The sequence below is a fragment of the Poecilia latipinna genome, unplaced genomic scaffold, assembly GCF_001443285.1.
Source record: "Poecilia latipinna isolate Pla-1442-1.1 unplaced genomic scaffold, P_latipinna-1.0 Scaffold771, whole genome shotgun sequence".
Taxonomy (NCBI): Eukaryota; Metazoa; Chordata; class Actinopteri; order Cyprinodontiformes; family Poeciliidae; genus Poecilia; species Poecilia latipinna.
In genome coordinates, this window is record NW_015113387.1 from 235,492 (window position 1) to 249,567 (window position 14,076).

General features: G+C 37.9%; 1 protein-coding gene across 1 annotated transcript in view; it reads left to right on the forward strand.

Annotated features, from left to right (window-relative positions):
- Positions 1-1,327: 1,327 nt before the first annotated feature.
- Positions 1,328-14,076, forward strand: part of ccdc69 (coiled-coil domain containing 69) — a 23,792-nt gene continuing 11,043 nt past the window's right edge. The window contains exons 1-2 of the mRNA XM_015046292.1: positions 1,328-1,457; positions 11,026-11,089. Coding sequence (XP_014901778.1) covers positions 1,437-1,457; positions 11,026-11,089 — 85 coding nt within the window. The 5' untranslated portion in view covers positions 1,328-1,436. The remainder of the gene's footprint in view (positions 1,458-11,025; positions 11,090-14,076) is intronic.

Consider the following 14,076-nt stretch of genomic DNA (forward strand, 5'->3'; position numbering starts at 1 on the left):
TAGACAATAAAGTATTACATTAATTAATGCTGTTAAAGGCCTCTAGAAAATTGATCTAAACTTTTAAAGGGCCTGTGAAGAAATATTTTAATCACAATAATCAACTTGATTATTGTTTAACTTTGTCGCTATGGCTACTGTTAGAAAAAGCCCCTTAATTTCACAGAGTCCTATTGAAAATCACATGAGGCAGCTCAGATGCTTTTGATATCAGGGTAAATCAGGAATGTCTGCTGGATAAATAAGCTTTTTATTGTCTTGAACGTCACACCATCCCCACATGTTTTTATGATTAGTTTAAGGTTTGTAGAAAACAAACCGAACAACCTTCAGATGCGAGTTTTGAGGAGCGTTTTTAATCTCGAAGGACCCTGAAATTTTGCTACTTTATCGTAACCGCTTTCACAGACAAAAGAGGCGCGTCTGCGCATGCTCAATTTCAACATGCCACTTCAGGTGCTGTGAGAAATTACACAACTTTCAAAGCAACTGTACTCCCTACAGTACATTAGGACATTAGTACTGTGGGAAGAACTATGAACTTTTTATACCTAAATGATGCATTGGTCAAGGTTAAAGAGGTTTAAAAAAATCCAGAAAAATCCAGGCCTGAGTGAAAAGATAACACTTTCTTTCGCGGCTGGGAAGACAATAACTAAAATGGAATAAAAAACAGTTTGGGAGTAAAACAAACATCAAATTAATTAGTCATGAATATAAATAAATAAATAAATAAATAATATGCAAAGAAAAAAATCTAATACCTATAAATTATATAAAAATGTGAAAAAAATAAATTAATTCATACTATAAATAAAACGATTTAAAAAAAATAAAATAAACAGAATGAAAGACATTAGAATAAAGAAAAACTAGTAATAAAATATTAAAGATATTAGTCTCGAAACAACAAAACAACAAAGTAAATAATAAACTAAATAGGATTAATAAAATATGCTTAAAAATATCAGATATAAAATACAAATCAGACAAATTTTGATATAATAAATATCAAAAGGGTGGTGTTATGTAAATTCGACTTTTGTGAGCTTTATATCATGTTATAAAGTTATAAAAATACGTAATACTTTCCCTTTAAATTAAGTAACATAATTAATTTAAAACATAAATGAAAGAATCAGAATGAATGAAAGACAGACAAAGTAAAGAAAGAAAGGGTGGAGAAAAATATCAAGCGCCGCCCAGCACGTAATATAAAAAGCACACAAAATAAATACGTAAATAAATGTGTAACGCTTAGATTTACTGGGTGTCTTTTAATGCACCACGATAAGCCCCACCCCTTGGTCAGTGTCTACCGCGCTGCGTTCAAGTTTTTTTTTTCTTCAATTTGAAAGTTTGTCATCAGCAGATCCGGAGCACCGGGACGGAGCACCGGAGAGAAGCCAACAGCAGAGCTCCGAGGTGGTGGAGGAATGGGCTGCAGCCACAGCAAGGTGAGAAACTCCGCTGAAAAGGATTAAAGCACCGCGGAGAGTTACAGGGGGAAGTTCGGGTTGTTTGTCAGAAGGATGCTTCTTAGCGGGCGGCCAGCGGCTGCTGCAGCTCCCGGTAAGCGGCGTCCAGAGCTCGGTTTGAGCCAACATATGTCAACCCTCATTTGGACCAGAACCAGGCGGACAGACCGGAGGCTTTGGTCGGTTTCTGTCCAGCAGATAAAATGTGGCATAAGGTTTGTGAACATCTGTTTTCAATCAGCTTCGTGTTTGAATCTCAGGGTTTCCCACGCCTGCCTCCCCCAGCCCCCTCTCTATATCAGTACTCCAGACACAACAAGTACGCTAAAATCTGTAAAGGCAGCATTTTTTGAGATAAGGAATTTTAAAAATGAGAAATAAAGATGTAAAATACATTGCATCAACTTGGGCTTTTTCCTGCCTTGTTTTTAGTCTATAAATCATAAAACAAACCAACACTCAAGGTATTTTGTCTCACTTTAGACTACATGTGGCCAGAACCTGAATGAACTTGACCCTGGGTCTGTGGAGGAGTTTAATGAAAAAGCTAGTTTTGAGCCAGACATCGTCCTCTTCTTTAGTTTTTAAAGAGTGGTCATAACGTGCTCTCCAATCTCCTACCCTCATGCAGGACTCTTACAGGAAGTTGTCATGGTTTGCAAACCCTGTCCTGCAGGGCTCCTGGCAGCAATTCCTCCTCTCAGAGGGAAAACATGAAGTTTGACAGCTGCTGTCCTCCTCTGGTTATTGATAGAAGTGACTCCATGTAGTGTCCAAAGCTAGGCCCGTGGACCTGTCGTCGTAGCAGAGTCTGGCTTTGATTTAGATTTATTTGAATCTTTTCTGATATTGAACTGCTTCCATCAGTCTGTAGTACTGCATTGCTCCTTTAAGCAGCTTCGGTTTCATTTTATTCAAAAGTATTTTTAGATCATGTTTACTTCCTTCTGGAGCCCAGTGGCCCAGCTGTATGTGAGATTGGAGACCTGAGAAATCAGACCTTTGTTTTAGGAAATATTTAGGGTCTGATACATTGATGCAAAACTGTGGACAAAGTTGCAATTTACTGTTGTATTCAAAACTGTAACTCCTATCAAAATACCTGTGCTCCTCTTTTATTTAGTGGATAACAGTCCACAAAAACAACAACAAGAAAAAAAAAAGTTTTATAGGTCAAAACTGGAATCAGGATGTCGGACTTCAAGGAAAACTAGATTTTGTTACTAGCTAGTAAGACCTTGATTGCTACATCTCTAATAGCTTCTTGTATTTCTTTCCAGACGGGCCTTTCTCTCCAGTGTTTTACATGATAATGTCACAGTTCAGTCCACAGTCATTAATGCAAATTCACTAATTCTATATTTCTGTGGATTAGAGTGTATTGTTTTTCTTTTTTATCAATATTTTTTAGCACAGTTGAGGAGATCCTGCTGGCTTCACAGCACTCCAGCATGTACCAGAGATTTTTGCAGCAAAGTGTGAGGCAACTGTAATGAAGATTAGCACCTTGGCAGTCTGAGCTCATCGTGTTCAGGTGGGGAAAAAAAAAAAAAAAGTGTGTGTATTCTCCTCTTTGGGTTGTAATGAGTTACCGCTCCAAGTGGAGGAGTTTAAGTACCTCTGGGGCTTGTTTATGAGTGGAGGCAGAATGGAGCTGGGGATTGTTGTATTGAGGTTGTAGTGCTTGTCTATTGTGGTGAAGAGATAGCCGAACAAAAACGCGAAGCTTTAATTTGCTAGTAAATCAGTATTTCAACTCTCTTCTGTGGTTAGGAGCTGTGGGTTATATCTTGAATACAAACGGCTAAAACGATCTTCCTCTGCTGGGTGGATCGACTCAACCCTTCAGGTTTATTGCTGATGAGCTCAGGGTGAAATCACTGAAATATCAACAGGAGGCAGTAAAACGGTCTCGTTCCTCGTGAACGGCGCCTTGTTGCAGACCCTGCTGGCATTCAGATCAAAAGGTCAGACATGGATGGAGAAATATTCTCTTCTGTTGGATGAAAAATAATTGCTTTTCCTTGGAAAGGCAATAAACAGCTTTTGTTTTTGAAGTTTTAAGAATCTTTAAATGTTGCTCTGTATATGAGAGTAGTTGGAACACATACACCTGAACTCTTGTGTATTTCTCAACCAAATCTGGAAACGCTAAACAAACCAATGGTTTTCCACAGTTTTTTCCTAAAGGAGGAACAGACTTTGTTTGGATACCATATGGAAGCTTCTGTAATCTGGATGAGAAATGACCACGCTTGTCAGATCAAGAATGTTTCCATGCAAACTAAACTGATAAGAGAGAGTGAGATTGGGAACAGCTGCTTGATTTGGAACGATGCATCAGAAATCTCAGGAGATCTATTGAGGGAAAGGCATTTTTCTGGAACAGAATTGTTTTTGTCAAGGTTTTATGGGGCGGTGAACTGTGAGGATCTGTCTTCGAGTTCAAAACGTTTTGCTTTAGTTTCTGTCACTTTAAGGTTGCTCTGATTGATAATAGGTGCTCTTTCTCCTTTTTTTGATTTGTTGACATACTGATTTGGGCACTTGGAGGCTTTTGTGGACATCTGCTTCATGATGATGAGTTTCTGTGCCGAGTTTCCAGAATGTTATTCTGGAGCACATTGATGAGAAGCTGTACTAAGCAGAGAAAATGTTCAGAAAACAACACAACACTCTTTAAACTGGGTAGTCTTGTTTGAATTTGATTGATCAAAACAGGCAAAGTTTTTAAAATTTCATAATCCAGTTATCTGGAATGATTGAGCAAGAATTTTGGGTAACACTTTATTTGAAGGGGGTTGAATAAGACTGACATGACACTGTCATAAACACCTGTACTGAACATAAATAAGCCTTCATGAATATTTATGACTGTTGTCATAAAGCGTCATTCGGTAAATTATGACACTTTTAATACAAAGTTGACATTATTCAAAATGTCTTTGTTATGACAACTTGACATTAACCAAGAAATCATTACTGATATAAATTTGTTATAAAAGTATTACTGATTGCACTTTAAAAATTAGGTAACTTTATGTTATTAAAGGTAAAGTTTAAACAGTAATGATTTCTTGGTTAATGTCAAGTTGTCATAACAAAGACATTTTGAATAATGTCAACTTTGTGTTAAGTGTCATAATTTACCGAATGATGCTTTATGACAACAGTCATAAATATTCATGAAGACTTATTCATGTTCATGACAGGTGTTTATGACAGTCTCATGTCAGTCTTGTTCAACCCCCTTCAAATAAAGTGTTACCGAATTTTGACCTGCTCAAAAAATTCCCCAATAAATCAAAATCCACTGATTTTCTTTTAATCATCACTGACTGATGATCAATTTAGGTCAAACACTGAGAGGAAAAAAAAAACAGTTTTCTGATTTATTTAATGCAACAAAACTAAGAATATTCAGAGATGGCTGCTTTGTTGCATAAATGGAAATAATCTTATAGTTTCCTAATCACTTCAACCTGTTGTAAATTAAGGAAAATCGGAAATCAACGTCTTCCAGGGAAAGCCTCATCTTTTCAACACCTTAAGAGCCAACAATTAGCGGGAAGATTTCAGTTGAAGAGAACAAAAAGGAATAATTTAGCCCTTAGCCTCCCTCCAGACTTATTTCTTCATCAGAGAAGCCGTCTCCAGAAGCTGTTGTGTAACAGGAAAGCCGGGTAAATCCTTGATAAGCTGAGAACAGAAGCAGGTCGGTCCAACAGGCTGATCGTCCCACCCTGGTGGATTTAACGGGATTATTCTTTGAAACAGACCAAATAAGTTCTGACATATTGGATGTAAACACAGAGTGCCCATCACTCCTGCTTTAAAAAGGTCAGGCCCCTGTTACCCTAAAGGTTTTGGTGCATTCAAGTCCAGTCAGGTTAGGGAGACTGTCGTCCGGCTTGGTTTAGCAACCTGGACCACATTGGAAAACCATGTATTGATCAGACATGTTTACCTTTAGGTAACAGTTCCAGCCTGGAAGTTTAATCCCTCTTGGATTGCATTTATGTACAGTCTGTCTGGTTTCCAAACAGAAATAGAATGCAGAAATCTTACAGGAATCTTGGCAGACTGTGGGTTGATTCAGACCTGTCCAGCTTTTGTTCCTTGAATGCGACTCTGTTGTCACTGTTCCCAACCTGGAAACTATCTCTTGTCTCTGTCTGGGCCGCTGCTCACCAAATTGTTTAAAGAGAAACAAGATTTAGGCATGAAGAAGTCGTCTGAAAGCTTCAAAGTTAAACAGGATGAATAAGTTTGGAGCATTGGGCTGAACTTGATGACCTTGAAACTCTTCAGTACAGGAAACAAACAAAACAGGAAGTTTGACATTTCTTGGAGAGAATACAGACTTCATCATCTAACAAGGAGGAACTAAAAATATGTGGGTGTTTTAGTCAAAGTTTATGTCTTGCAGCCATGTTTAATTTTGTCAGTACTACTGACCCATCTTCTTGTAATATTGTCCTTTGAGAAAAGGATATTTTGATGATGGAACCACTTCACTTGTCCTCATTAAAAGGACATGTGCCTAAAGGAAAGTCATTTTTTTCTGATTTATCATCAGAGAAGTCTCTTTACTTTAAAAAGCCCTTCATTTCTAAAGGTGAACCAAAGCCTTTTATTTCTCAATCTATGAATAAACAAAATTAAAAATAAAAAGTGTTGTGATAAGTTATGCTTTTACCACAATTTACTTTAATTGTTTTTTTTTATTATTTGTTTAAACATTTTAAAGTGCATCTATCCAAATATTTATCCATCTGTTGTTTTCTGCTTAGTTGTGTCCAGGTAACTGTAGCAACAGGCTCCAGAGATCCCTTTACATAATTCTTCCTGGTAAATCTGAAGGCGTTCCCTGACCACGAGGAATATATACAGAAACCAAATGTTTACACAGACAGTATAAAAGACATGTTTTTTTTTCTCACCGTCTGATATTAAATGAGACTAAACTTTCCCTGTACTTGGTCAGTTTAGGTTAATATGCATGTCTGGTTTGAACTTTAGTCAATTCCTCCAGAAAGCCATGAGTGTTTTCTGATGCCCTGTCTTTTTGGGTTCTGCTTGGGAAACATGCAAATGTAAGGACTGAAGTTACATCCTGGTTAGATTAGCCACTTTAGCTAACTCCTCTTCATGTGGAGAAGCAGTAGCTAGACAGGATCAATGTTCATCCATGAATATACTCCACTATTATGCAGCTGTCCTCTCAGAATAAAACAGAAACCAGATTAGATGCACTGCTGCTCCCTGATGTGCTGATGTCTACATGTTGAAACGTGTCGCTCCCCGTCTTCGTTCTCCCTCTGTGCAAGACGACAACTCTTCGGGTCCTCTGCACTCACCGAGGGCTCAGACGTTTGGGAACGTTATGTTAAAACCAAAGATTTGATCCACCCCAAAAACTGCAAAAATGTGTTTCTGAAAACAGCCCCAATTTTAGCTGCAGTGTTGCACAGAACTGCTGTGTCTGAATCCTACATAATATATTTGGGAAAAACAGGAACAAAACTTCTTTCATCTTTTGAAGTCACCTACTTCAACATATGTTCTTACAGTGGATTTAATTGTGAGAACCTCTGACACCCGAACTGCTGATTGTGTACAGACAACCAGCAGGGAGCTGTTGGTTAGTTTGTGATGATGCTGCCCCAGAAGCTCAAGATGTGAACCAGAACATCTGTTGTTTAGCAGATGTTTAATAATCATGGAGCAGATAGCTGCTAGTAAACTCTGAAAATAACCACACACAGATATTCTCAAAGTGCTGAGCTTCTGTTCAGTCATAACAGGGGAACTTGTAATTCTTCAAAAGGAGCCGTGAATGAAGCCAAGCTGCTGCTTGATCTCATCCTTTGATATATTTGACTCATCTTACAATGAGCTCTTAATGACCCAACAGTAAACCCTCTCACAGTCAGCTGAGCCAGAGTTTTTATTTCTTTGTGATAAGTTTCCTCTGAGTCACTGATGGTGAGCTAATGCATCAGATCTCAGCAGGACGCGGTTCAGACTTTAATTTAGCCTGGGAGTTCTGTTTACTGTTTTCATCTGACCTGTCCTATTAACCACTTAATCAATTAATCACGTGATAAAATAAAATGAGCTCAATAATTTCTATTCTGATTATATTTTTGAAGGGCGATTTTGTTTAGTGACATCATGTGTGGCGTCGACTAACTCGCTCTCTCTTTGGTTACCTAGCAACAACCTCTTGAGTCACTTTTGCAACAGCAGTTTACTGTTTTGCCCTCGTGCCTCATAACTGCTTAAAATTAAATAGGCTGAAGTGAAAACCGTGGATAAAGGTGAACCAAAAACCGTGGATAAAGGTGAACCAAAGCCTTTTATTTCTCAATAAAAGCTCAAATCATTAGTTTGGCAATATATTTAAAACAAAAAGACTTATCAATAATTATTGATATTGACTGATATGCTTATGTTGCGATAAGTTTATTAGCCATGTTGTTTCATTTCTAGAAGTTAATATGCATTGAGTTAAGTCAAGTTTAGATACTTTAAAGTCTTCAGTGATTCTTTCTAAAAACTAGTAAGAAGCACAAGCTAGAGCTTGTTTTTAAAGATCACTACAGTTATACAATAGTCCAGACTAAGTGAATGGAAATGTTTCTCTGGTAGATTTATTAATTCTTAATTATTATTTTTTTGTTGAATTTATTTGGATCTTTGACATCTTTCACTTTTTCTAAAAGTATTATGGTTTTAGTTTAGCCCCACCTAAAGCTTTTAAACAAGCCAATCAGCTGACTGCCGGATGTTCTCCCCAGCCTGGTTACTGCTCTTAGCTGTACTTTTCTGTGTGGTGAGGTTTGTTCTTGAAGGCGAAGCTTTGCAGAAACAGAAGAGTCTCTGCTGAGATTTACGGCCTTTATGAAGCCCAGGGCCCCTGCAAGAACACATGCTTCTCCTCAGCACCACCTTCTCCCTCCGCCTCCTTCTCTTTCTCCACGTCGATGTGTTTGAGCCACAGATATTTATTGTTCCAGCTCAGTTTGAATAAAGTGTTTATGTGGTGTGTGAGGGGAGCACCAGGTTTAAGGTGTGATTGTTTGACCTCTCTGTGTTTGACTGCAGAGATGATTTCTGCGAGTGTTTGGATCCACGCTTCACTGTGTTTGTGTTACAAAGTGCAGAGCTGGATGGGTTTTAGTCATCAATATCTATCATGTTTATCTTCTTTATTTTTTGAAATAATCCAGATCAACAACGTCTTCATTGGAGTCTGGACTGGGAGACAGAGGAGCTTGTGGAGATTTGCAACGTTGTGTAAACTAGAAATGGGTTAAAAATAGGAAATCAAATGTGGTATCTAACAGTGCTATCACTATGTACAGTTGTTGTTGTTTTTGTCTACTGATCCACTGACCTTTAGCTACTGAAAATATCTAGTAATGATCAGGAGCTTTAGCCGTTGATGTAATCACCTGTTCAGCTGATGTGCTGATTTTGCCTGTTTCTACCCTGTAGTCAACAACCTTTTGCACATTTGTTTAAGATCGAATGGTTCAAAAACAAATAGTCCGTCTTGGTATGATAGATTCTGAATCAGAAAATGTACATAAAGCACTTATTGGAATGGCTGATTGTTTAGAGACATTTTTTTCAAGAAACCTGCTATGCCATGAGAGTTATGTTAACATCCCAAAGGCATATTATGACAAGGCCATTAAGTACAAACAGTAAAACATTCTCTCACTTAAATAATATATTGTTAGTCCGATAAATTATGTAATGATTCTAACAAAACATAAACTGGGCTATATAATAAAGATTCCAGGTCATTTTTGTAATACAGTAATTATTTTTCTTTAATATTGTATTGTGATTTCTGTTGCATTTGTTAGACATAATCATTGAAAGCTGGCAGCTAGAACACAAACGGTGGTCTGTTGTCATGCAGCCACTGAGGTTACATAATGCTTCAGTAAAAGAGAGAAAGTTACAGCTTCATTCATGTGGAGCACAATTAGAAACCTCCTACTCTTGTTCTGAGGATCAGGGCTTATTCTGCTCATCCAGTTGAACATTAGTCTTTAGTTTGTTGGGGTTCTGTTCAGGTTCTCTTTGAGTGGATCATCCTGGATGCAGTGTGATCAAATTACATTTCCATCCTGAAATACCTTTTTATGCTTAAATTAACTAAAACACATCTATGGGTGACTGTCTAACACTCTTTGTCAGTTCATAAAATGTATTTTGAATTCTGAGAATGTCAGCCATGGTAGTTCAGTTCAATGTCCAGTCAAGGCTGCCTCATTGTATCACAGTAGCTACATTGCCAGGTTTGCTAGAGTTGCTTTTACAGACCTCTATACAGTGTCTTCATAACTAAAGATCTGTGTCTGCATTGTCCCCAAAATGAGGGAAGCTCAGTCATCTTGGAGGTTTCCTCCAGGGCTGCTCCTGGTCTCAATTCTGTTTGTATTTATGAGCAGGATTACATTGTTTTGTAGATGATGCAGTTCTGTTGATGTCTTCGAGCTATAACCTTCAGGATGTGCTGAGGCCTTCCAAGTTGAAAGTTTAGTCTACATCAAGAGTTAAAGAATCTTAGTGGACGATGCCTAGATTGATCTTGGCTTCATCCGCAGTAATGAGCTCTTTGCGCTTCTCTATTTCTAGTTTTGAATCACCTCAGTGCACAAAGAAGACGATAGCTTGAATCAGTTTAACTTGATCACCTGCAAAGATAAGATCTCCAGTTTCCAAACTGGATGCCTTCTTTTCTGCAATATGGAATCAGTGAGATTGATTGAAGAGATCAGAGCTTCATCTGCTCCTGAGGGGGTTGTTCTGATCTGTTGCCATGAAGAAGAAGGTACCCTGAAAGGCAAACCTCTCAATTTATTGGTCAATCTATGTTCCAGCCCTTCATAGCAGTCAAGCGATATGGATTATGACTGAAACAAATCTTGGGTAGAAGTTACTAAAAGGAGCTCCATCATCCAGGTGGAGTTAGAAATAAAGATCCTTTACATGAAATGGACTGGAGTGAGTTATCTCTTCAGGATGATTTTTATGTGCCTCCTTTTGAAAGTTTTCTAGTACTTTCTGAAAGTGGGAGACCAAAGGACTTTCTAGAAAGACTGCATGTCCTTTCTTCCAGGGAACTCCTTGGGATGTGTGTTCCCTTTATATACCTATTAGCTCTGCAATCCAGTGTCAGATAAGCTATTCTATAGTAATTTATGGATGGATGATTGCATTTCACCTTATATAACGGTATTATTTGCACAACGTTGTCCCATTTTGGATCTGGGAATCCTGTATTTCTTAGGTCACAGTGGAAACATTTAGTCTTGGTGTAAAATGTGCCAGCTTCAATTGTGAAACACCAGCAGATTTGTATCTTACTGACAGCACACTGCTGATGGTTATCTGATTTATGATCACTTTCTGTCAAAACTGGTCCATCTTTACAGCTGTGAGCAGAAGACTTGTGGAAAGTAAAGAGCCTCAAAAGGGAAAAATAAATTTAACTTAGACATCTTCCATTTTTTCCTCTCTGCAGAAAAAGAGCAAAGGCAAGAAAGGAGAGAAGAAACAGAAGGACAGCAGCCGTCAAGATGAAGGAGGTGAGTTTCCATCTGGTAGGGGAGGTGTCGTATCCAAACACATGAGGTGTGAAATAAAGTATGCTCTTTAACTTCTGATGGTCTCATGTTTCAAGACGAAACAAAAATCATCTGTTCTTCAGTAGGTGTTAAATTAAGCTTTGAGGAACATTACACTGCTTCATTATTTACAGACAAAAATCTCAACAAAAACAGGAAATTGGTGTGAGAAAAAATTAAGTTCAACCTATTATCCAGCAGCTTGTTGATTCTCACCGAGCAGCAATAATTTCCTGGATGACGTTTCCAGCCTCCCACATTCTTTCACGTTGTGAAAGAATTTTGGCCCACTCATCTTCCCAACATTTCTTCAGTTCTTTGAGGTTTGCAGGAATTGGTTTATTCACAGCTCTTTTAAGGCTCAACATTGCATTTCAGACAGGTTGATGTCTGGAGTTTGACTAGGCTTTTGCAACACCTCGATTCTTATGTGTTTTACTCATTCTGTTGATTGCACTTTATGCAGGACACTTAGAAGCTTTTGCAGTTGGACGGACGGCCTTATATTTGACTGTAGAACATTTTGGTATATGGAGAGTCCATTTTCGACTTTATGACACAAGGCATCCAAGTGCTGTGGCTCTAAGATAAACTCAAGTACACTCTGCCATCAACATCCCTCAACCACCACTGTTCATGACAGCTGGGTTCAGGTTCAAAAATTTTTTTTGAGCATTTTGGCTAAAGATGACCAATGACCTCCTTATCCTTTCCAGATAATTTAGAAGTTATTTTTCACTTCTCTCAGGGTGTTTTCATACCTGATAGTCTGGTAAACTTGGTTTGACTGGGAACCAAAACGGCAACATTTCTTACATTTTTAGCTGCTTTGACACTGCACTGTCAAATAATCCAAACCCTTTGAAAAACCTGTGTACTTCCCTTTGCCTGTGGTGGCGCTGTACCAAGAACCACTGAGAGAAATGACACAAAAACCTCTGAAGAAGACATGAGTGCAACGTCCTTCTTCACAAAATGTAAACAAAAAATGGCATAACATCAACTTTTAGTAGTTGTAGGATTTCTCTTTTGTTGTTTGTAAAAGACCACAAGCCATTTCTCCCTCTAGCGTTAGACGTGTGCATTTGTTTTGGTTGTATTTACCCAAAATGACCTTCCCTATAGTCTGCTTTCTGATTTTGGAGCGGTCTTTGGTCCGCTTGACATTCACATATATGAACCATGCCAGATTTCACTTCAACAGAACAGAGACTGAGGTTTTTAAGCAGATCAGAGTTGGATTTCTTGATCCACATCAGAGTTTGATTGTGTATTCTCACCTCCCCAAATGACCCAGGACCTTATAGGCAAGCAAACTATTGATTAGAGTGGAATAAACAGGGCTGGTGTGAATTGTGTCCTTAATTACTAATGCTATCTTCCTGGCATTGTGTAAGCACACTGCCAAAATGTTTCTTGAGGTGAATACTGTGACTATATTACTAGTGCCTGGGTTTTGTACTCACTTTGTCTGCATTCTGGTTTAGTTTTTTGGTAAATAAAAAAATGATGCCGTATATTATAGCCTAGAACTGACAGAGCATGAATCTTCCTTCCACCAAGACTTCAATGTGATCGTTTCAGAATGTGGTTTCCTTCTGACTGTTTCACTTCGCTTACCTTCTTCACTTCCTGTTTCTTTGAGAACTCCCACGTTACATGTTTGACACAGTTTTATACCAAGTGTAGCAAACTTGGTACTAAGTGTATCAGGTTTGACACATTTGGATCTTTGCATAGATCATTTTAGTTTTGAGTTGTAATCATCACAGGAATTGATATTTTGGAATTTATGTTTTAGGGGTTTTATTGTGGGAAATAGATTTTTTTTTAAAGAGTTAATGTACCTGTAAGACCAAGGCTAAGAGATGAACTGATATATTTAAAAACATGTAAATGCAAAGGTTGAAAGTTGGAAGCCTTTTACTTGGACATTTGTTTGGAAAAAAAAATTAAAAGAAAGAAAGAAAAGACCACAGCCTTTCTGGTCCTTGGTGACAAATCCCTCTTATCAGTGGACAGTGAAAATGATTACCAAACAACCTCTGAGTGTTTTTAGTTTTTTTTAACTGGGCTGTGGGAGCCTGAACCATCTGTAGTGAAATGTGACTCAGTCAGTTAAACTTCTCTTGTTTCCTAACTTCCTGCTGTTTATGAGCAGTTTAGACGACAGCGCAGAAACCACTCATTTCAGACAGGACACTCTGTCGTCATGCCATGAATCAGCTGCTGCATGTTCGCAGAAAGAAACGGCTTGTATATCCGTTTCTACAGTACACCGTATTCCAGTTTAAACACAGATTTATTAGGAAGTGTTTTCTCTCTTATGTTCACATTAAAAGGAGCAACTCTTGGTCTTTATATCTTTCAGAAGATATAAAGACCAAAAGTCTACTGAGGCCGTTAGCTCACTTGCAGACAGGCTCTGACCTGTTTCCACCTTACTTTGTTCTGGGATTATCAGAAAAATACTATTTAATTTAAATAGCAGTGGGAGTTTCTTCTGTTTAAACACCATTTGAGATTCGTGTTTTAGATTGAAGTCTTTTAAGTTTGCACGTATTTTAAATGAACTCTGCCAGTTCATGTTCAGCGTTGTACCGTGATAATAACAGCTCTAGTTGAGTTTGTGACAGTTTTTTGTTGGGCTGACTGGGTTCATCAAAACAGACGACGTCATTGGGAATGAATGATCTCTGTGTGTGTTTATGTGTTTAAAGTCATGTCCCTTCATGTTCATAATGTAATCAATTACAGTCAGGATCCCTTCCTGAGTGTTGTAGGGCTGAGCTGTTGGAAATTTCGATGACTGATTTGTAGGATGATAACTAGGCTTAGGTTAAAACTTGATTTCGATTTTTTATATATATATATATATATATATATATATATATATATATATATAGTTTTCTGCAAATGATGGATAGCTTCTGCTAAAGCTTATATTT